Source organism: Physcomitrium patens, chromosome 11 (assembly GCF_059467195.1).
Source record: "Physcomitrium patens ecotype Gransden chromosome 11, ASM5946719v1, whole genome shotgun sequence".
Lineage (NCBI taxonomy): Eukaryota > Viridiplantae > Streptophyta > Bryopsida > Funariales > Funariaceae > Physcomitrium > Physcomitrium patens.
This window is the reverse complement of record NC_143420.1, coordinates 11650756-11672101: the sequence shown is the minus strand read 5'-3', so window position 1 is coordinate 11672101 and position 21346 is coordinate 11650756. Positions and strand designations below refer to the sequence as shown.

The 21346-nt window shown below is 35.7% G+C and overlaps 2 protein-coding genes across 3 annotated transcripts; one reads left to right on the top strand and one right to left on the bottom strand.

The window, feature by feature from the left end:
• The first annotated feature begins 1062 nt into the window (after positions 1-1062).
• On the top strand, positions 1063-3602 carry LOC112288799 (F-box/kelch-repeat protein At5g15710). Of its 2 annotated transcripts, none has more exons than XM_024533376.3 (3): positions 1063-1389; positions 1684-1830; positions 2128-3602. In XM_024533376.3, the coding sequence occupies exons 2-3, from the start codon at positions 1708-1710 to the stop codon at positions 3358-3360; spliced, it is 1356 nt and encodes a 451-aa protein (XP_024389144.1). In that variant the 5' UTR covers positions 1063-1389; positions 1684-1707; the 3' UTR covers positions 3361-3602. The 2 variants fall into 2 exon arrangements, with proteins under 2 accessions (XP_024389144.1, XP_024389145.1); XM_024533377.3 differs by having other exon boundaries at positions 1076-1389; positions 1696-1830.
• A 499-nt stretch (positions 3603-4101) lies between these two features.
• LOC112288800 (small ribosomal subunit protein eS1y) lies at positions 4102-5730 on the bottom strand. Its single transcript, XM_024533380.3, has 5 exons — positions 5626-5730; positions 5388-5493; positions 5104-5241; positions 4504-4890; positions 4102-4340 (listed from the first exon to the last, which is right to left on the bottom strand). The coding sequence occupies exons 1-5, from the start codon at positions 5682-5684 to the stop codon at positions 4251-4253; spliced, it is 780 nt and encodes a 259-aa protein (XP_024389148.1). The 5' UTR covers positions 5685-5730; the 3' UTR covers positions 4102-4250.
• Between the last annotated feature and the right edge of the window lie 15616 nt (positions 5731-21346).

Genomic DNA, 21346 nt, shown 5'->3' with positions numbered 1-21346 from the left:
ACACAAGAATCTCACAAAAAAATATGTCAAGATTAAAGAAAAAGAATGAAATTGGTAGAAAAAGTGGTTCCAAAGACTCCTATTTATACTATAATGAAGGTTACAGAAGTCTATGGTACTTTCTATGGAAGTTTCTAGAAGTCTAAAGAAGCTTCTAGAAGCCTATGGAACTTTCTAAAAGATTGTGGAAGATTCTACAAGTATTTAGAAGATTTTAAAAATTTATAGAAGATTCTAGAAAGTCCTAAAATGTGATAATTTGGAATATGTCTATGCCAAGAATTGTGATTAAAAATAGTACTTTTATAACTACTAGTAAGTATTAATGATATCATTAGATTAGTAATAATATTGTCATAGTAAATCTGATGATGATAGAATGTTGTAATATTAAGTAATTGATAGAATCCAAAAATTAGACACCACATTCAAAAAATTGTTTCAATACTACTCCAAATTAGATTGGTCATAGCTCTGCAATTATCTAATGGACTCTTTTCAACCTAGACTCATTTGGTAGCTATAAAGGAGTACTTTATTTGCTATACAAACCATTATTCACTACAATTCATCTGTAATGCACCATTCTTTCCAAAATATGTCAATATTGAAATAGTTTTTTGAGTCATTGTATATATATAAGAGAATGTTAAATAGATCCATGCTTTAACTAAATAGACCCACCTTTGATAGTCATGAATAATGTGGTTGGTTTTTATTAGTTGTATATCTAATAATAAAGAAATAAATCTAAAACTCATTATTTTTTTTCATGATGGTTAAGATAGGTGGATCAATTTAGTAAAAACTTGGATCTATTTAACATTCCACTATATTAATTTATATTTGTAGTAAACTCATAATACACTTTTTATTATTATTATTATTGGATAGCAATATATCTTTCCTCGATTGCTTCCATTGGTGATGCTAGGACTCACTCTATTTGCGACTCCATTTTGAGGAGGGAGGGCGTTGGTTGGTTGGTAGGTTTGTGCGGCAGCCAGCCAACACGCTTGGATGGAATTATCTACTTTGGTGTTCCACTTTCAATTGGGGCCTCCTCCACGCAAGATGACTGTGTGGCGAGATCTCGACGGATGCTTTGTGTGAAGCTGCCACTTGCTGCGCTCTCGCCATCTTGACAAATTACACACTCGCATCTCATTCAGGGCGGGAGGTACCTCGATGGATGATAATAGCGGGATCTTTCTTCACTTCCCTCGTTTTCTGAGTCGTTTTTCTTCATCACATCTCTTCATTTTGATACAAGTCACACTGTTTTGCTGGATGCAAATTTCCTTCAATTTGCTGGGTAACGTTGAGCTCAAGTGTTTGTTGTAGTGTAGAGGAGTTTCGCAGCGTTGGTGCACGTTGACGTTTCTTCAGGTGAGAACTTGCCCGCGGAATAGTTCCGTTTTTTCTGTCATCGTACTCTAATCGGAGGATGCATATTACATTAGGACTTTACCCAGGATCACGGTTGAATTAGGACGTTACTTGGAGATGTGTCGCCAAATCTAGGGTAACGGGGAATCTTGCTGAATTGAGATTGAACTAAGTTGATTGTTGATAAAATTTCAGCACTCGCATTGTACTAAGACTCAGACGTGTAACACTCAGCTGGTTAGAGAATGCGGAATTCCTTGACGAATTTGTGTTCTGTTGTGACGGACATGTAAGTGCGTGAAGCAGAGCAACGAATATATGAAGCCGCAGCCGTTCGTGATGACACAAGCCATACTCCAACCATCTGACAAGCTGGAAACGGAAGCAGTTGAAGTCTCGCCGCCCGGTCATGACAATGCGCAAGAAGGGGCTGCGAAAACGGTACTCACGTAAATCTGAATTGATTTCCTTCTTCGCTCCGCAGCTTGTTGCCAACCCATTTTGGCACGACCAGCTTTAGTATGTGAAGCTTTCCCAAGGCTTTACATTAGGCATGTAGTAGTTGACGTATCAACGCCTATTGCAACCTGAAATTGGATATGTAGTCTATTGTTGTCCTCGGTGGGAGTGATTTTCACCCGACTACCATGAGAGTTGCTCTTGCAGCACCAATATTGGTTTCAAAGTTGCAGCTCATTATGTTCTTACCATACATTTCTTGCATTTCCTGTTGTCAAGGACCTGAAACGGGACAGCAGCATTAGTGAGCGTGCAACACTAGGGTTACCCAAGCACTTAGAAGACTTGATACTTGCCCGTCTGTCCATTTCGGAGTTATCCAGAGTTCTCTGCGTCTGCAAGCGATGGAATTCACTCATCACGCACCCTCCCTTCCTAACCCTTCGGCAAGTGATCCAAGGCCCACACGAGGCAACGTTTTTTCCTGTAGTTTTCTGGAATGATGGGAAACCAAAACTGCGAATCTCTCGTTCTGGGAGCAAGCTCGAATCTAACGAAGACTTGGAGCCCATTTATCCTACATCCACATCGGCCAGTGCTAATTCTGGGCACGACCATGAACGTGCGACATGGTCATGGCTGGGGTACGACTCTTCAAGGCGAAAGTGGCAGGCTATGAAGCCCTTCATCACTCCAATTCATGTTAAAAACGTAATCACAAGCTCCAAGGGCCTCTTATGCTTACGGGGAGAGAATTCTTTGCTGGTTCTCAACCCCATGACTGGATCGCAAAGAGAGCTCCCTCTGAAAGAGAACGTCGTTCAGCTGGTGGTCGATGCAGAGTCGAATTCCTTCCAACTCATCTGTGCAGCGTCACGCAAAAGGACCAAGGTATACGACTCACAGACTGGAGTATGGACCAAGAGAGGCAGGCCATTACCGAACCTGGCCTTGGCAAATCACATTGGAGCGTACTGCGATGACGTGCTCTACTGCGTTGCCAGGGAGGAGAGGAGCGGCATGTGGGGCGTGACAAGTTATGATGTGAAGGATACAAGAGCATGGGGCAACATCATCTTCTTCCCATTGCAGACCTGCGAGACATGCTTGAAGGCCAAGGTGATCCAGTTCGGAGGCGAAATTTTTGCTCTTGTAGAAAAGGAGAATGACGAGGATGACATTGGCCCTAGGATGAAGAGTCTCTCCTTGTGGAAGCTGGAGAGGACATCGCTGAAATGGCGGTCTGCAGGGATAATGCCCACCCATTCACGCCAACACCTAGTGAATCTGGACGACTTCGACTGCGTGGCGTTGAACGACCGAATCTGTGTTCTGAACAAGAGCACTTTCAAGGCTGTGCTTTGTTTCATCTCCGATGGTGTTGTTAAATCATGGGAGCAGTTTCCTCTTGATTCTTCGATGTTAACATTCCTCTCCGATACCGACAAACCTTTCGTTGAACGCTCTATTGTCCAGTTTGCGTTTGAACCCAACTTGTTGATGTCACTTTAGACGATGGTTTTACGTAGCAAAATCATTCTTTCCGTCACAAAGTTGAAGATTAGTGTGAGGCGATTTAGATTGTGGGCATTAGTTATCTGAGATGGTACATGTGAATTTAGAAGAAGGATCACCACTCCTTCCTGTTTTCTAGATTTATGGCTGCTGATTAATGCCATAGCTGTTGGCGCGCCTGTTGCGTGACAAAGAGTTCATACTTCTGTATAAATCACTATCTCTCGACTCACAACAGATATTCTGCTTCTGAACTTAGTTTTGTTGAATTGATAATATTAGATATAATAACAATAATAATAATAATAATCTAGAATCCCACACATTATAAATCCAATCTCAATCCATGTTAATGGCCCACGAGCAGAACACCGTACTGTCACTAGACAAATAAATTGTTACGTTACACAACAATTATAATCAATCATCAGCTAATTGTTGAACTGTTCTATTCTTTGAGTATTCCGGACTGAAGAGAGTACTGGCAAACTCAAGGTCTTTTACAGTTCACCCATCCACACACAGTTAGCATTACAAAGTGTAAAAGAAATTTACCATTTACAGAAAAGAATTTAAGAAATAATCATGTGAACAAAAAACTTCACTAATCTAAGAAACAAGTTACATGACTAAGTTCATCGTGTTAATTACACCATTCTGAATATATCATTTAACAATGAGATGGTAAAAAAAATATAATGACAAATCAATGCGGGGCAAACATCTGATATACACGTATTGAGAAATCAATCAAGAATGTTGACAATGTTTCACGAATTAAGACATTAAGCAGCTTGGTCAATATTAACTCCAAATAATGAACAGACTCAGTTAACACCTCGTCGGAGTTGATAACAAAGCTACATTCGCGATGACTAGTGCCCAAACTATGCACCAGGAACAGCCTCAGCAGCCGGTTCGTCTCCAACTGGCCTCTCAATCTTTGCACCGACCTCTTCGCTGTAGTCTCCATGAACCTACATACGGCAAAACATCTTGTAAAACAAACACAAAAACTGCTAAATTCGTAAGCCTAAAAAGCGAACAAAAAACAAAAAAAACAAAAACAACAAAGAAGAAATACAAAATCCCGTAACAATTCATCTGTACTACAAAATTGAACAAACGAGTAAAACGTACTTCCATCAACTTCATGAGGTCGAACTTCGGAGCCTTCAATATCTTCACCTTCCTGATGAACGTGTTCTGCAGCGGGTAGATCCCCTGCGTTGCCTTCTCGATCTCCTTCCCGATCACCTCCGGGATGAACTTCGCCACCAGCTCCTTCAGGTCACAACTCTGCGCTTCCCGCGTCATTATCTCCCTCATCTTCCGCCTGATCTGACGAATTTGGCTGCTCTGTGCATAACATGTCTTCTTGATCTGGTTCGGCCTCTTCTTCGTGAATGCAATGCAGAATATCCGAAGCATGTAGTTGTCTGTCGTCTTCACATCCACGTGTGACTCGATCAGACTCTGCCACTTCCGCACCAGCGACCGCAGCTTGTCCGTCGTCAGGTCCATGCCCTGCATCCATTCACGCACCCACCTCTTACCTTCTGCCTCTTATCACCACCCCTTCCACAAAAACAATGCCACCTCCCCTGCTGCTCTCCGTAACTACTACAACCCACTAATCCCCTCTTCCTTCCTCCCTTCCTTCCTTCCTTCGTTGCGCCCACCACCCTCTCACCTAATTCAACCCACACTCACACTCACACCCCGTCGCACACCACGTACCCAGAAGTTCGTCAGCACATTCTTCCCCTGCACGTCCTCCGCCCTCAGCTTGATCTTCCGGAAAGCCTGGTCCTCGTCGTTCTGCAAGTCCGCCAGCGACACCTCGAACACGCGCCCCTTCAACCCATCGGACGCAATCTGTTGCGCCCCACGCAACACCCCTCTCGTCAACCCCACAATTCTTCCACCACATTCGCACCCAATCAATGCTGCGTGCACCCTACGTCCACTCAATTCACCGCCACCATGCACACACCCCGACCCACCCAGCAGCATGCTCTTACCTTGGTACCCGCGGTCCTGGTCACCAGGGTCTTCCCCAGCGACTTCTGCGTGAAGGTGTTGGGGGCCTTGATGTCATACCAATCCTTCTTCGAGAAAGGATCGACACTGCATTACATCCCACCGTCCTCCGCGTCAATGCGTGGAAACAAACACAAACCTCGAAACCTAAACTCAAACCAGCGCAGCAGGACAGCGAATTAGCCATTCCTGTAAAGAGAAGGAGAAGGAGAGCGCTACATTTTCTTCTTGCCTCCCTTCTTTCCCTTCGAGATACGTTTATTCTTGCCGACCGCCATGGCTGCACAATGCTAATGGCCACGAGAGAGCTTCCCTGCAATTGCCAAATCGAAAAAGAAGACATCATGAGCTTCTGCGCCAGTTTACCCATTCCGCTTCCCGCTGGAGGAGCCCCAAACCCTAATTCCGATGACCCGTTCACACTGCCGGCTCATGATCCCAGTTCAGTCTCATGGGATAGCACTTCTAATGAGGTTATTATTTTTTTTCATAATTTTTCATTTTCGCTTGTGGATGGCTCAGTGGTGGACGTGTTCCCAATTTTATGGTCTTCAAGATTCTTCGATGAAGGTATTCTTTCCCAATTTGTGGTTCAAGTTCGAATTTGTAACATAATATCATTTATCTGAATATTGAAGTAGATGGAATTCTACATGTAGTTGTTTAAATATCGCACACATGGGAACCTGAATTTATTGTCTTTTTGGCCAATCTACACCAATATTCGTAATTAATATTCTCCACAATATTTGCAAAGTTTGGAAACAAAACAATCACTTCATTGTGTAGCTTCTTCAGATCTTTTGTTCCCTTTAAACCCAATGGTTGAACCTTTTTTTCCATTGAAACCCAATTGTTGGATCTTTCTGTGGTTGCATTTTGCATGTCAATATTTACATCAGTATCCAAATAGTGCAGTACACATTAATTACAGATATATGTGTGGTTTGATATAGATTGTTGTTTATGTGATTGACTTGCATTTCCTTGTAAGATGTGATTGTAAATGTCATGCATAGTACAAAGAGTTGTATGCATGTGTGATGTGACGAACAGTGTATGATCAAATGGAAAACATTATGTGTATGAATGTGTGTGTGTGTGTGTGTATATGTATGTATATATATATATATATGATTTTCTTTTAGCATATATTCATGTAAAAACTTCATATATTAAAATTGTATAATATACATGTTCTGATACATATGCTCAATCAAAATCTACCAAAAAACATGATATTAAAGTAATATGAGGACAATTAATATCTTAACATAATACACACACTTATCATGTAAGGAAGGAACATGCAGAATGACATCTATGTATTAAAATCATTTAAGGAGACAAGACATGGTTCTCATTTATTGCATGCATCCTTCTTTGTTTTCAACAAAAAGCTTCATATTCTATGGAGTTTACAACCCGTTTTATAGTTCAATGAGGGCATTTTACAATTCTTCAAAAATTAAGTAGTAGACCGCAAGGATGGCATGCCTCTCTCTACTTGTTTCATGATTGCTTTTAGCACAAGTACTCTACCTATTGATGTAGCCAAATTCTACTACATGCATTCAATGGCTTTTGCCTATGGCGGCTTACTTCTTTAGGTGTTAATTGCTGGTGCTTTTGATTGTGTGATGGGCTTCAGTGTACAAGATTTGAGTGTAGATTGTAAGTATGAAGTAGTCTTTTTATTAGAAGGCTTCATGCTCGAGATCGACTTCCATTTTTGCATAGACTAAGCCTTGAATGAGTTTCAAATGTCTAAAAGATCTCTATAGAATTGGCAATTAAACTGATGGTGTTTCTAATCAATCCATTGATGTTATAAGCTTCAAAGTAGATTCCAAATAGTTAAAATAAAGGCATGTGGCATAGATGTGAATTTTGCCACTGTATTGTCACTACAACCTAATAGATATGCTACAATAAAATTTAAGTTCAAGCACATAATTTTCTCATTTTATTATCTATCAATTATCTTCTGTAAACTAGTATGAATTTTTGAGTCTTTGATATGCATGCAATTCTACACAATAGCTAAAAAATTGCACTAATGAGAATTAATATTCAATCAACACTTCAAATCGAGGTTAACACTATCAATCATTTGCAAGAGTGATCTCTTCTATAAGTCTATTTACTTTTTATGTTACAATATGAAACCAAGTGCTCTCTACAAATGCTAATTCTTAGTCCTTGTGTTTGTTGAAACTCTTTTCATTGGTAATTTTTTTTTTTTTAATGTATCTTAGAGAAAAGTTTTAGGAATTACGAATCTACAACAACAACAACTTGGAATGTTAATCTTTGAATATAGATTGTAAGTGAAATGGGACTGGATTATTTATAAGATTTAAGATCTTTCCAATCTATAGCAAAATAAATTCTATCACAATATAGGATAGAATAAACTACAACTAAATTAAACAGAACTAAACAAAATGGAACATGATAGATAAATTAGACCAAAAGAAACAAAAAAAAGTATAAAAAAAAGTATAAAATCAAACTTTATTAAAAAAAAAAAAAAAAAAAAAGATATCAAAGCCATACCTAATTGGATAACCAAATGGCCCAGCTAGTCTTATTTATACTTTGTTCAACTATCTTGGAACTTTTTAGAATGTTCTTAATAATGAGCTCCACTCAAATAACCACCTTAAGTCCTTTTTAGAATATTTTATGATAGATCCTACATAAACCACCAATCTAGCTCCAATTCTAAATACTTCTAAAAATTTCTAGAAACTTTTCAAATATGGTTCTTACTATCTATTTCTATGTGTCAACAACACATATATCTTATCTATATAACATTACAATTAATCTCCTTCTACTAATGCAAAATGTCCTTGCTTTACTTCCAATGGTATCTCCAAATTGTTTCTTAACAATAGGTGATGATTGTGTAGGTTCTTATGTTGCATCATGGATGGAATTAGCTTTTCAAAGGACTTTGTACTAAAGTTGTAGATGTCCATTGCGACATCAAAGGTAGTAATGCTCTAAAAAGTTGTTTATTTCATATTCTTCTTGGTCATCAATCACAACTAGTCGTAGTCGTGGTGGTTGATATCAATCCAAAAAGTACCTTGGTTCAGCATGAAACTCCTTGAATTGCTAAACATGAAAGATCGAATAGACTCAAATATGTGGCAAAAGTTCAAGGCAGTATGTAATATTAGAAATCCCTATAAAAATGCAAAAAGGTCTAAGCCACTGAGGTGCTAGCTTACTGATTTGGATTGATGTAGCAAGTAGAAATTTAGCATTAGAGAGTAAGACTTGGTCACCCTCTCAGAAGGTCTTATGTTATAAATGGTTATTTGCATACTACTTTTGTCAATTTTATGAAGTAAAGTGGTGGTATCAAGTCTCCTACAAGGTTGTTGTAAGCTATTAAATAAACTCTTTTGTTCTTGGATTTTTGATGTTAATGAGATGATAGAGTTGCTGACATAATCAAATATTGATTGTTATTAAGGAAGAATAGCGAATGACCAATACTTGCTTGAATACTATCATTGTAAGTAAACTCCAAAGGCGTTAAATATTCATCCCAGTCATTATGATGAACCACCACAAATGATTGTAGCATATCCTCCAAGGTCTAATTTTCATACTCTATTTGTCCATTTGTTTGAAAATAAAAGGCTATAAACATGGCAAGTTGTGTACCAAATAGCTTGAATAAGTTGTGCTAGAAACTTCTCATGAAACATGGATCTCCACCTGAAACAATGACACAAGATAATCCATGGTGATGAAAGATAGTATCAAAGAAGATTTATGCAAGTACTAAGACATCAATATTTGAGCGCATTACAACCAAGTGAAGTTGCTTCAAGAGTTGGTCCACAAAGATAGCAATTGCAATGTAATTATGAAGTGTTTGTAATAAATATATAATAAGATCTATAATCACTTATTTCCAATATGTTATAGGTAATGGAATTGGCTGTAATAATTGAAAAGATGTTGTGTTGCATGCTTTGTTACGTTATCATGATTAGCAAGAATACACAAAATTTCAAATATTATAATTTAAATCTATATTGAGATCTGTTCTAAAATCTTTTCATGCCTTAGATGTTTAGATATTAGAATGTCATATCTTTCTTAAAGTATGTGCGTTTAGAGTATAGCATTGTTAGGTATATAAATCTACTTCTTGAAATAGAGTAAGCTATCATTAAGATGATAATTTTGATATTGCACAATGTCCACTTTCAATCAATTGATAATCATTTTAAAATAAAAATTCCTATGCATAGCTTCTTTCTATTTTGCTTTTCTAGTTAGGTTTAAAATGACACTACTCATGGTAGCAACTTTTGTCTTGTTCATTGATTTGGGCTTCAAGTTTGATTTATATAATAAGATATTCAGTATAATATGTTGTCATTGTTGCTTGTATTCAAGTTGAATGTTGAAGAGCTACAATTATTCTTTCTAATGACAATATTATAATTTCATATTTTTTAGATGTAAATTATATAGCAAAGATCAATGTTCCGTCCAAACAGTGACTAGCTTTTTCAACAGATAATATTACTATATCTTTGTAGCATGTATAATTACTAATTATTCTCAATCATGTGTAGAATAATTATGTCCTATCCTTTTAAGCTTGTATGATTCATATACCATATATTAAAGGCCTCTACCAAAGTCTTTTTGAAGGATTGTGTTAATAGCATAGACAAAAGTATCAATGTCAAGTATATAGGAAAAATTGAGATTATACAATTGTAATATTGAAGTAATAATAAAAGCTCCCTTTAACTTATCAAAGGCCCTTTTTTGCTCCAATTTCTATTCAAATGGGGTATCTTTCTCAAATAGGCTTGTTAATAATGCAATAATGTGTACAAATTGCTAACTGAATTGGTGATAATATCCAGCAAGGCCTAAATTGAATGACTACAAAAGCATCATTGGAAGTTGGCCATTCTTCCATCCCTTTTACTTTATTCTACTCCATGCATATGCCTTTAAAAAATATGACATGCCTCAAAAAAATGACTTTCAACTTATAAAGTTCTTACTTTGATTGCTTGCATTAGAAACAACTATCTTATAGTCAGCATAATACTTTTTATGAATATTGTTCATGTTTCATATGAATTTTACTATAAATTAAGATATTATCAATGAAAACAACTACATACTTCTCCAAAAGGTCTCAAAATAATTAATTTATGTAATTCATGAAAGAGACTAAAGTATAAGCAAGGTCAAAAGATAAAATAAGCCATTCAAAATGTCCATAGCGCTTATAAAAGGTCATCTTTTTTACATCTTTTTTTTCAATAGATATTTACCAATAGCCACTTCAAAGGTCAAATTTATTAAAGATGGATGCACTTCAAAGTTGGTCAAAAAGATCATCTATACATAGAAGTGGACATACATTTTTAATAGTCTACTTATTGAGGCCTCAATAATCAATGCAAATCAAAGTTTACTATTTTTTTAGGTGCAAATAATATACGTGCTCTCTATAGTGATGTGCTATCTCAATTTAAGTCCTTCTCTAAAAATTCGTCTAATGTCTTTTGTAGCTCTTCAAGTTCATTTTATATTATCTGATAGATTGATCGACTTATCGATTTTATTTACAAAGAAGCACCTTAATTAGGTAAAATGCTACTAGATAAGTCAATTGAAAAGATCTTTTAATATTCATGTATGAGTTGATTTGCCTATTCTACTCCTTTAATTGTCTTTTCTACCATTGATGTAAGTTTTGGAACTACCATATATATATTGATTACTTATTTTATATTTTTTTTTCTTTACAAAGGTCATCTTTACAAGTAAGTCTTTAGCTTTAGATCATTTTTTACCTCATTCAATGTGGAAGTACAAAGAATCACCTTACATCCACCATTTTTGAGCAAAGTCATCCTTGTTAGTCAATTAATTTCTTTATTTTCTATCTTTAGCCATGATATACTAAGGATAATGTTATATGTGAGCTTTGTTATCCTAAACTTCTCTCTTAAGGTAAAGATATCATTCAACTTCAAGTTTTTTTCTTTACATATCTCATTCAATACATTGTCTTGGTCATGTGCTAGGTATATACTTTCTCTTTTGATCACCTTGGTTTTAATCCCAAGTTGGTTAATAATTCTAGTTAAGATGTAATTTATTGTAGAGCTACAATTCATAAGTACTCGACATGGCTATTGAACCATTAAACACATTAGTTGATCCTTTTGATATTTGTTTGAATCCATGTTATTTGTCTTTAAGAGATAGCAGCTATTTCAACTACTGATCTTAAAGGCCTTTATTGAAAAGCTTTATTTTCTTTCTCCATTTTGTTATCAATTTAATGAGTTCTAAGATTGTAAATCCACCTTGATTTTTTGGTGCCTAAATTGTGATATTTTGGATATCCTCCAATTTGATGGCCTGACTCCCAATAGTAGCAACACAATTTCTTATGCGCCAATATTTGTCATCTCCGTGGTGTTAGTGATCCTTGTAAGGCATCAATATCTATCGGCATTGGTTGTTATGTTATAATATTAGATAGCGACTGTGATTGTCATTTTACTTATTTTTTAATTCTTTTCAGAATAAACCTGTATAGGGGAATTCAAACACATGGAAAGACTAAGTGCATGAGTTTTACTTATTAGGATCACACAATTAACCATATTCCAAACCACTAAAATACTAAGAAATACTATAATATTTTTCTCCAGTAACAATACTCTTTCATCAACTGATAACAATAGTGTGTAATCCTGCAATCTCAAAAGACCATTCAAAACATATAATTTCTATCCAACACCAAAATTAACAGACTTCACTCCAACTAATTTGAATTTACATAATTTCTATAATCACCAACTTTGTTTGTCAAAACACACACAGCTCTCAATAAACAACAATCATAATCTTCCAATAACTCCTCATATAATTCAATCACTTAATACTCCAATTACATAATCAATAAATCATAAATCAATCTCTGATTTATTCCACAGACTCACTTTTCAGTATTTAGAAACTATCCATTACTCTTCAACAACAAAAAAAGAACAAAGAGACAAAGAGGTAGTACCAAGCTTAATCCCAGCTCATGACTATCACAATCTGGCACTCATACTAACTTCTACAACTCCTATATAATTACTTCCAATTCCCAGTTTCTAACCATAATTCTGTAATTAATCGCTTTTAATAACTAAGTTAACCGCTTGTAATTGACATTTGAGTTTCTCTCATTCCAAATTGCATGTCTTGCAATTCTCGATCAATTTGTCTTGTTGTCCTTCCACAATCCGTAAGATGTGTTCTTTTTCTTTCATCTAAGACTCATATTGATGAATCCATTTCTGATCCAATACCAGCTTGGATTTCTCAATTTCTTTTATAGTCCATTCTTGCTCTTCAATTCTTTGGTTTTGCTCTGATATCACCTTCTTTCTGTCCTCTAAATCCCATTTGCTACTTCCCTCTACATCCAATACTTCCACCATATAATATATTTAAGAAATATGCTTCAATAATGCATTCTTAAGAGGTATTCTTTTGAACAATCGATCTTATGGAAATGCCAACTAATTAATATCCATCAAAATTAGGATTTCATTCTCCTCCTCTACTGCTAAACAAATTGGAACCTATTTTGATTCAATAACTGAAACGACCCCTTGTGCTATTATATGACTTGACTCCCTAATTTTGTGTATTATATTCGCTGTATCGACATTTTGTGCCAATAAATTTTGTTCTCACTACGGAGGCAGTGGCACTAGTATAAGACTTTTTTCTACTAGCGGTGTTTGACATAATTTGTGCGTGATCACAGTATATACATAATTGAAACAAAGAAAATATGTGAACTTCTCCAATTTCTACTTGGCTCCTATCTCCGCATAAATATGAGTAGCTACGTAAGCTGCCCAATTAAACACCATCCCTTTAAGCGCCCCTACCATTGTATATAATAACCGTTTGAACATGTATGTGGGGTGTCAGTACAATCCTAACCACCTCACTACAAAACGGAACTATTCTACGAGTTCTGGTAAAATTGCCTCAGCAATTCGCCAACCTTGGCTCCTCTCAAAGGCCGACATACCTCCCTTGAAATATCTTCCTAGATTGAAGTTGCTTGAATCATCAGCCCTTACTGCAATCTCTCCAATGGGAAGAAATAGTACCTTTTCCAAGTTTGTTCCATCAATCTCAATAATTTGTCCTTGTACAATACTTGATCTATCCTCCAGGTCATAATTTGCGATGTATTCCTCTACTAATAACATATTAATTGATGATAAGCGATCTGACTAGTGCAAAAACTAAAACAACTAAGCATTTTGAAAGTCTTTTATTCTTCTTGGCATCAGTGGATATCTAACTTCATCGGCTCCATATTAGTAACAATTATCATAGAAGGTGGTTTTGATGCGTGTCAAGTTCTCACATTTTGGCCACTATCGTCTTTATCTATAGCTCACTTTGTACTTTCAATTGCCATGATGCTCCCTCTCTCAAACTCTTAACTGGAACTACTACTCTCAAATATACAAGAAACATAAGAAATGGTAATCTCAAGAAAAAAAAACAAAACAAAACAAAACAAAACAAAACAAAACAAAACAAAAACAAAAAAAAAACAAAAAACAAAAAACAAAACAAAACAAAACAAAATAAAACAAAACAAAAAAAAAAAAAAAAAAAAAAAAAAAAAAAACAACACCACACAATGACCTCTAACTGGTGCTCCATTGCTATTCTCTTACTACCTAGTAATAATGACAATATGTTACTCATACTGTCCATTTTTTACCTCCATCCCATCTGACACATTAATAATTACTAACTATCCTTTCAATTGCCTCTTCACCCTAATGCACTTATATCATATCTAGGTCTTTCCTGAGTCCATTCGAAGTCACCTCTCCAAAAAATGAAAACTTGTCTTGGGTGTTATGTAATAAATAACCGTAATCGATTCCCATTAATGCGGGTACTAAATCGATGGCCCATGAAATCTTCCAATTGAACAAATCCATTGGAAAAACCTTCAATCATCCAATATGGCCCATGCCAACAAACTTAAAATTTATCCTGAAAATGATTAAACTGGCTATCATACAGTAATATCAAATCATTGGGCATAAAATTCTTTAGATGCAGTTTACTATCATAGTAATTCTTCCTTTGTTTTTGAGTTGCTTCCATGTTAAAAAGAGTTGTAGCTCGTATTTCATCCAATTCCTCCAATTTTGCCAATCAATAGTATAATGACTTGTTGTCACTGAGACGTTCATTCAAGGTAATCTGTAAACTTTGAACCTCCAACTTGATAGGTAAAATTGCCTCTTATCTGTAAACTAGTTGAAACGGAGTAGTGTTGGTAGTTACTTTATATGCGGTACGATATGCCCATAAAGCCGCAAAGAGTTTGGTCTCTTAATTGGTACCTGCCGTCAAAATTGTCTTAGTCAAGACCTTGCACAAAATTCTATTGGTCTTTTCTGTTTGTGCATTTGAGTGAGCATGATATGGAGTAGTTTTCTGATGCTTAATCTCATATGTGTTCATTAAGGCAGCTATAGTAGCATTTATGAAATAAGTGCCGTGATCACTAATCAATTCTTTTGGACACCCAAATCGAGTTATAATATTCTCATAAAGAAAAGTGGCCACCATACTTGCATTATCATGGTGGGTAGCAATAGCCTCTGCCCATTTGATTACATAGTCTCTGGCGCCTAAAATATATCGCTTTTGGCCAGGTTTTGATACTGGTGCGATGAGACTGACAAAATCAATACCATATTTTTCAAATAGTGCCAAAATTAATGCTAACGGCATGGCTGAAGTGGCTGTGGATTGATCCATTTGTTGATAGGGATCACAATGACGAACAAATTGGTGTGCATCAAAAAACATTGTAGGCCACTAATATCTTGCCATTAAAGCCTTGCAAACAGTGTTGTCGCGTGTAAAATGACCACCACAACTATCCAAATGGCAATCTTCTAGTATCAATTGTACTTCACTTTGAAAGATACATCGTCTTAAAATGCCATCTTTGCCTTGTTTATACAAAGCATCACAAATCATCGTATATGGGGCACTCTTCAAAATGAATCGCTTTATAAGCTTCTTGGTGAAAGTCGATGGAAAAGTGTGGAAGGTCAAAAATTGAATGATTTGACTATACTCAGAGGAAATGACATCTATCACAAATAATTTACTATCGAAAAGAGCATCAAAGACAGGCTTGTTGCCGAGAATATTAGACAACCAAGATAAATATTGGAACAAAGATCAATTTTGACTTTAATGCCTTAAAGGCCACAGTACACTACATGATCCAGAGAGGACTAGTCCCATTTGATGGAAGTTTTTTCAATAAGTTCGATGAAGGTTGACAAATAACTGCAAATGAATGAATAAAGTAGCAATAATAACTGACATGGCTCACGAATCCTCGAACACCAGAGACTCTCTCTAGTCTAGGTAAGTTCATTATATGCTACAATTTGTCAAGATCCGTAGCAATACCACGGTTGGAGACAATATGTTTCAATAATTTTTTGGACGGAATGCCAAATTGATACTTCTCTGAGTTCAACGATATTCCAAACTTAGTGCACTGAGCCAAATATCTACCTAGACAACTAAGATGATCTTGTTTTGTACTGAATGTACAAAAGTCATCTAAAAAGATCTCCATAAACATCCAGAGATAGTCTTAGAAAGCTTGAGTCATCACTCTCTGAAATGTAGCTGGGGTGTTGCATAATCCAAAAGACATCACGTGATAAGCAAATGTGCCTCAATCCATAGTAAAGGTTGTCTTGAGTTGGTCTTCCGGTGTAATTTTAATTTAATAATATTCGAAAAATCCATTGAGGAACGAATAACATTCATGACCTACTACGGCATCCAATATACTATCCGTGAAAGGTAATGGGAAGTAATCTTTCTTGGTGGCTACATTAAGTTTTTGGAAATCATGACAAATTTGGATTTTTCTATTCTTTTTCAGCACCATCATGATTAGAAAAATCCACTCACTATTCAATACCAGGTAAATAAAATCAACTGTAAGAAGCTTGTTCAATTCCTCCTTCACCATGAGGGAGTATTTAAGATTAAGGCAATGTTGCATGTGTCGTACCGGTTTAGTGTTCTCCTCTAAAATGACATAATGCTTACAAACTTCAGCAAGGACACCTTTCAGATCATCATAAGTTCAAGCAAAAGTAGATTTATGATGCAAGAAAAATTTTCTCTAGCAGATCAACTCTTGTTTCTTAATACCTTCATAGACCTTAATTTTTTGAGGCTCTGCTGTGGTCACCAAGTTGATAGTTTGGCATAAAGGTGCAGTGGCAATGTTCTGTTTTAACTCCAACGCTGATTTAAAATCAGTCAGTAAGTTTGACATGTGTGAAGTACTCAATCCTGTGTCCAAGGAACTCACATGGTGCACATCATACTTGGTCATCCAATCAATATTAACTTTAGTAGAGATTTCCAAATCCGATGAATAAATCAAGTACTCTTCTAGACCTCTACATTGGTACACCATTCCAAGGTGTTGGGCTGCTTCCATGGGTGCCTCCGTAATTGGTGTTACTGCATTATCATTGGAGTTAAGCTCATTGTCCGATGTCAATTCAAAAGATGGCAATTGAGACTCCCCGTGATAGTGTACTGAGTACATTTGTAACACCATTTTATCTCTGCCCTTACTAATTATCAAAGTATCCTGACCTCAATCATTCTTAGCCTTTGCTTGATAAAGCCAGGGTCGTCCCAATAAAATTGGATACGATAAAGTTAAACATTGTAATCGAAAGACAATGTAATCAATTTCATACGTAATATCTATAATTATAGTTTGAACACTCCATAAAATATCCATTGATTTAATTCAGCTATGATGTATCATCTTTAACACCAATGTTGTGGCTACTAAGTATTCTAAATCTAAAGCATCCATTGTATTAGCATTCATTAAATTGACGCTAGAACCACTATCCACGTAAATACCCGAGATCATAACATCGTCAATCAAAACACCGATGGTTGATGCAGTTGGGTCAAGGTTCAAACTAATTTTACAAACTTCCTTATTGCATTGCCTATGCCATATTAACGATGAATTCAATATAGAACGATATTCTCATATGACCGCTAGAAGTCGCTTTGTAGAAATAGAAGGCCTAATAGCATCCCGATCCTTTAAAATGTCATAGAGTTCCATATTTAAGATAATTTCCAATGCCCTTTTTTTTTCATTGAGTTGAGTTTAACTCTGAGAGGTAAGATATTCTTTCGCCTTGGACTTGAAATTGAAACAATAGCTTGAACTTCCTTGGAATTTGCACCTCCAAGAGGATCTTTCAACTGATATGACGTTTTCTAAAACTGCGTAGAGAAAGGAACCTCTTGGAATGGAACCGAAGCCTCCATAATTGGAACCTCATTGGATTGCCCAACCAAGTCAAGTCTCATATTGGATAAGAGACTTGTAACAGGACCTGGATTGGATGTCCCCGTAATTGAGTTAAATTGGTCCTTTGCATTAGGCTCACTCAAATATTGAATTGGTCCTTTCTTCTTTTGTTGATTCTTGGTAAAAACGGCTTGAACACATTCCACTCGATTTATCAAAGAATCTTGAGGACCTTGATTTACCTCCTCAATTTTTCCTTGGCTTTGGATCTGTTGATCTCAATTATTGAAATTGAATGGAGCATTACATTGCTCATAAGTATGCCCTGACTGCTTGTAATTTCTACATACTATCACATAATTATCACTGGCTCTAGGATTAGAACATTCATAAGCATAATGATCAATCTGTCTGCAACAAAAACAACAAAGTGGTCTTCTTGTACCCCCATCAAGCATATTGGGTGTTGCGACCGATATATACCTACTATATTTATTCTATGTACGATTAGAAAATGATCCTAGTTGTTTCGTTGATACGAAGGGTACTTGGTTCAATGACGCCGATGGAGCATATTGTTGATATCTCTACTACTCCTTACCGTAGTTCTAGAGGTTTGATACAAACCCCTGATTAAAATTAGAACTTTGAAATTTATTGAATGCTTGATTTTATCGATTAAATCGATTTCCATTCTATCCAAATATATTTTTGGTTTGAACTTGATTGATATTCCATTGAGTCAATGGGATCATGGTCTGATTACTAAATTTTTGTTACCTTTGCTAATTCCAACAATTAGCTGTTAAGTGCTTTCCTCCACAAAATGTACATTGACCCATTATTTGTGAGGGTGAAAGGCATTATGTTACCAAATGATCGTGGCCCTTACAATTACTATACCATACATTGGTCCTAATATTGGTAGGCTTGTGCCTCTTTTCCTTATCCTTGGCCATATTAATCGCCATTTCCTCGATTTTCTTCGTCAAGTTCAATAACAAGGCTTCATTAGAATCTTTTGAAGCTATTATTATTGGTAACTCTGTCACTTGTTGTTGATATGGAAAATATGGAGTATACGCTATTATTACATTCGATGGTATAGCTTGGAATGGGATGACATTAACTAGCCCGTGAATATTGGCACTGAAATTAGCCATTGTTTCTAACATCTGTAGATAACTACCCATTGATCCATTCCAAGTCGAATTTTGATTGCTGCCTTGAACTGGAATCATCGTGGCACCCATAGTTAAAAACTGATCATGATAGCATTCCTCCCAAACCTTGGCTCCATTAAGAGATGCACTTACCATATTTGGTTGAGCCTCTTTTACAAACATTTTTAGTTCAGGTGGGTACAATTTGTTGATTAATATGGACAATACAAAAGCCTTTGGCATTTGGTGATTTGGCCACTAGCAAAGTATATCTGCCACATGATCATAGTATGATTTCATTGCCTCTCCTAGACTCATTTTGTTAGTCATTAATCTTTCTCTAAGTCGATTCTCAAAACCAATTGGACAAAAAGGGATTAAAAATGCATTCTTCAATGCTTTCCAATTAAGGAGTTGACCCACTGATTGACAGTTGTACTATTCAAACGGCGTGTCCTTCAAGGTTATTAGCAACCATCATAACTAAATATCTTTAGTTGTTCTATTATTGGCTATACATGCTGTCAGAAATTGAGACAAATATTGATCGAGATCCGCATCCAAAAAACTCCTAAAAGTAGATAATGGGGCCACGTTCATTGTGCAATCGCTCATGTCACCCATTTGTACTACTATTAGAACCATTGGACCATCTGTCGCCATTGAAGAGAACAATGTTCTACTTAATCTTTTGTCAAAACAACTGATGCCTTCCCTAATTGATTGTTTTAAATTTTCAAGTTTTCCTAATTTATTATTATTATCTTTTACTAAGTTATTCAATTAAATTAGAGGTAAAAATGACGGATATTAAAATACACTGAATTGGCCTTTATTGACTAATAATTTATGCTATTCTATGGAACCAATTTTGATGGAATTAAAAGCTTTTGTTAATAGAAACATATCCAATGGAGTATTCAATTCTTTTGTGATTCTTCCACTCGCAATTAACGGCCTCAAGGAAAACACTAGTCTATTGATCAAATTTTCTGTGAGTGCTCTTGGAATTTTTTCTAAGAATATATACTTTTGAAATATTTGATGTTGATCTGCTTCTGGATATACTCAGATATGCTGACAGGCATGCAACCATGGTTTAATCCAACTTTGTCGATGATTCCTTTTGAACTTCCGTTCTTACTCATTACGCAACAAATTTCTTGCTTGTAATCTCTCTATTCTTTCTTTCGACTACCGTATTCTCTTTACTGTTAAGTTCTCATTCTTAATAACTATATTCTTTCATTATATTCTACTAAATTTGCTTCTTATCTCCCATCTAACTAAACCAGGAGTTAATTCCTAACACTCAATGCTATTATCTATCCCCGGTGGCAATGCCAAAATGTGATTGTCGTTTTACTTATTCTTCAATTTTTTTCAAAATAAACCTGTATAGGGGAATTCAAACACATGGAAAGACTAAGTGCATGAGTTTTACTTATTAGGCTCACATAATTAACCATATTCTAAACCACTAAAGTACTAAAAAATACTACAATGCTTCTTTCCAGTAACAATACTCCTTCATCAACTGATAACAATAGTGTCCAACCCTGCAATCTCAAAAGACCATTCAAAACATATAATTTCCATCCAACACCAAAATTAACAGACTTCACTCCAACTAATCTGAATTCACATAATTTTTGTAATCACCAACTTCATTTGTCGAAACACACACAGCTCTCAATAAATAATAATCATAATCTTCCAATAACTCCTCATATAATTCAATCACTCAGTACTCCAATTACATAATCAATAACTCATAAATCAATCTTTGATTTATTCCACAGACTCACTTCTTAGTATTCAAAAACCATCCATTATTCTTCAACAACAAAAAAAACAAAGAGACAAAGAAGTAGCACGAAGCTTAATCCCGGCTCATGACTATCACAATCTAGCACTCATACTAACTTCTACAACTCCTATATACTTACTCCTTATTCCCAAATTCTAACTATAATTCTATAACTAACCACTTTTGATAACTAAGTTAACCATCCGTCCTCCTGAACTGACTATTCTATGGACTATTAGTCTATTTAATCAATATCTTATAGAAACAAACTAATATCTATTCTACAATGACATAGGACTTTGTACTATAGGTCATGCTCCATGATTTTTAAAATCTATAGTATTAACCTTCTTTGTAATCTTAATTGACTCCTAAAACATTTATGGATCCATTAATTTGACCTCTCATTTGATGATAGGTTTCAATCCTCAAACAAATCAATCCATCATCTCTACCTCTAAATCATTGTCAATTTGGAGACATAAAAATTTGAATCAAGAGACATAATTTTGCACT

Excerpts from the sequence above, each read along its gene's own strand:
- LOC112288799 (XM_024533376.3), top strand. The coding sequence starts at position 1,708 with ATGAAGCCGCAGCCGTTCGTGATGACACAAGCCATACTCCAACCATCT. Across the intron at positions 1,831-2,127 it reads AAGAAGGGGCTGCGAAAACG|GACCTGAAACGGGACAGCAG; the intron begins GTACTCACGTAA and ends CCTGTTGTCAAG.
- LOC112288800 (XM_024533380.3), bottom strand. The coding sequence starts at position 5,684 with ATGGCGGTCGGCAAGAATAAACGTATCTCGAAGGGAAAGAAGGGAGGC. Across the intron at positions 5,242-5,387 it reads CCAGGACCGCGGGTACCAAG|ATTGCGTCCGATGGGTTGAA; the intron begins GTAAGAGCATGC and ends GGGGCGCAACAG. Across the intron at positions 4,341-4,503 it reads ACCTCATGAAGTTGATGGAA|GTTCATGGAGACTACAGCGA; the intron begins GTACGTTTTACT and ends TGCCGTATGTAG.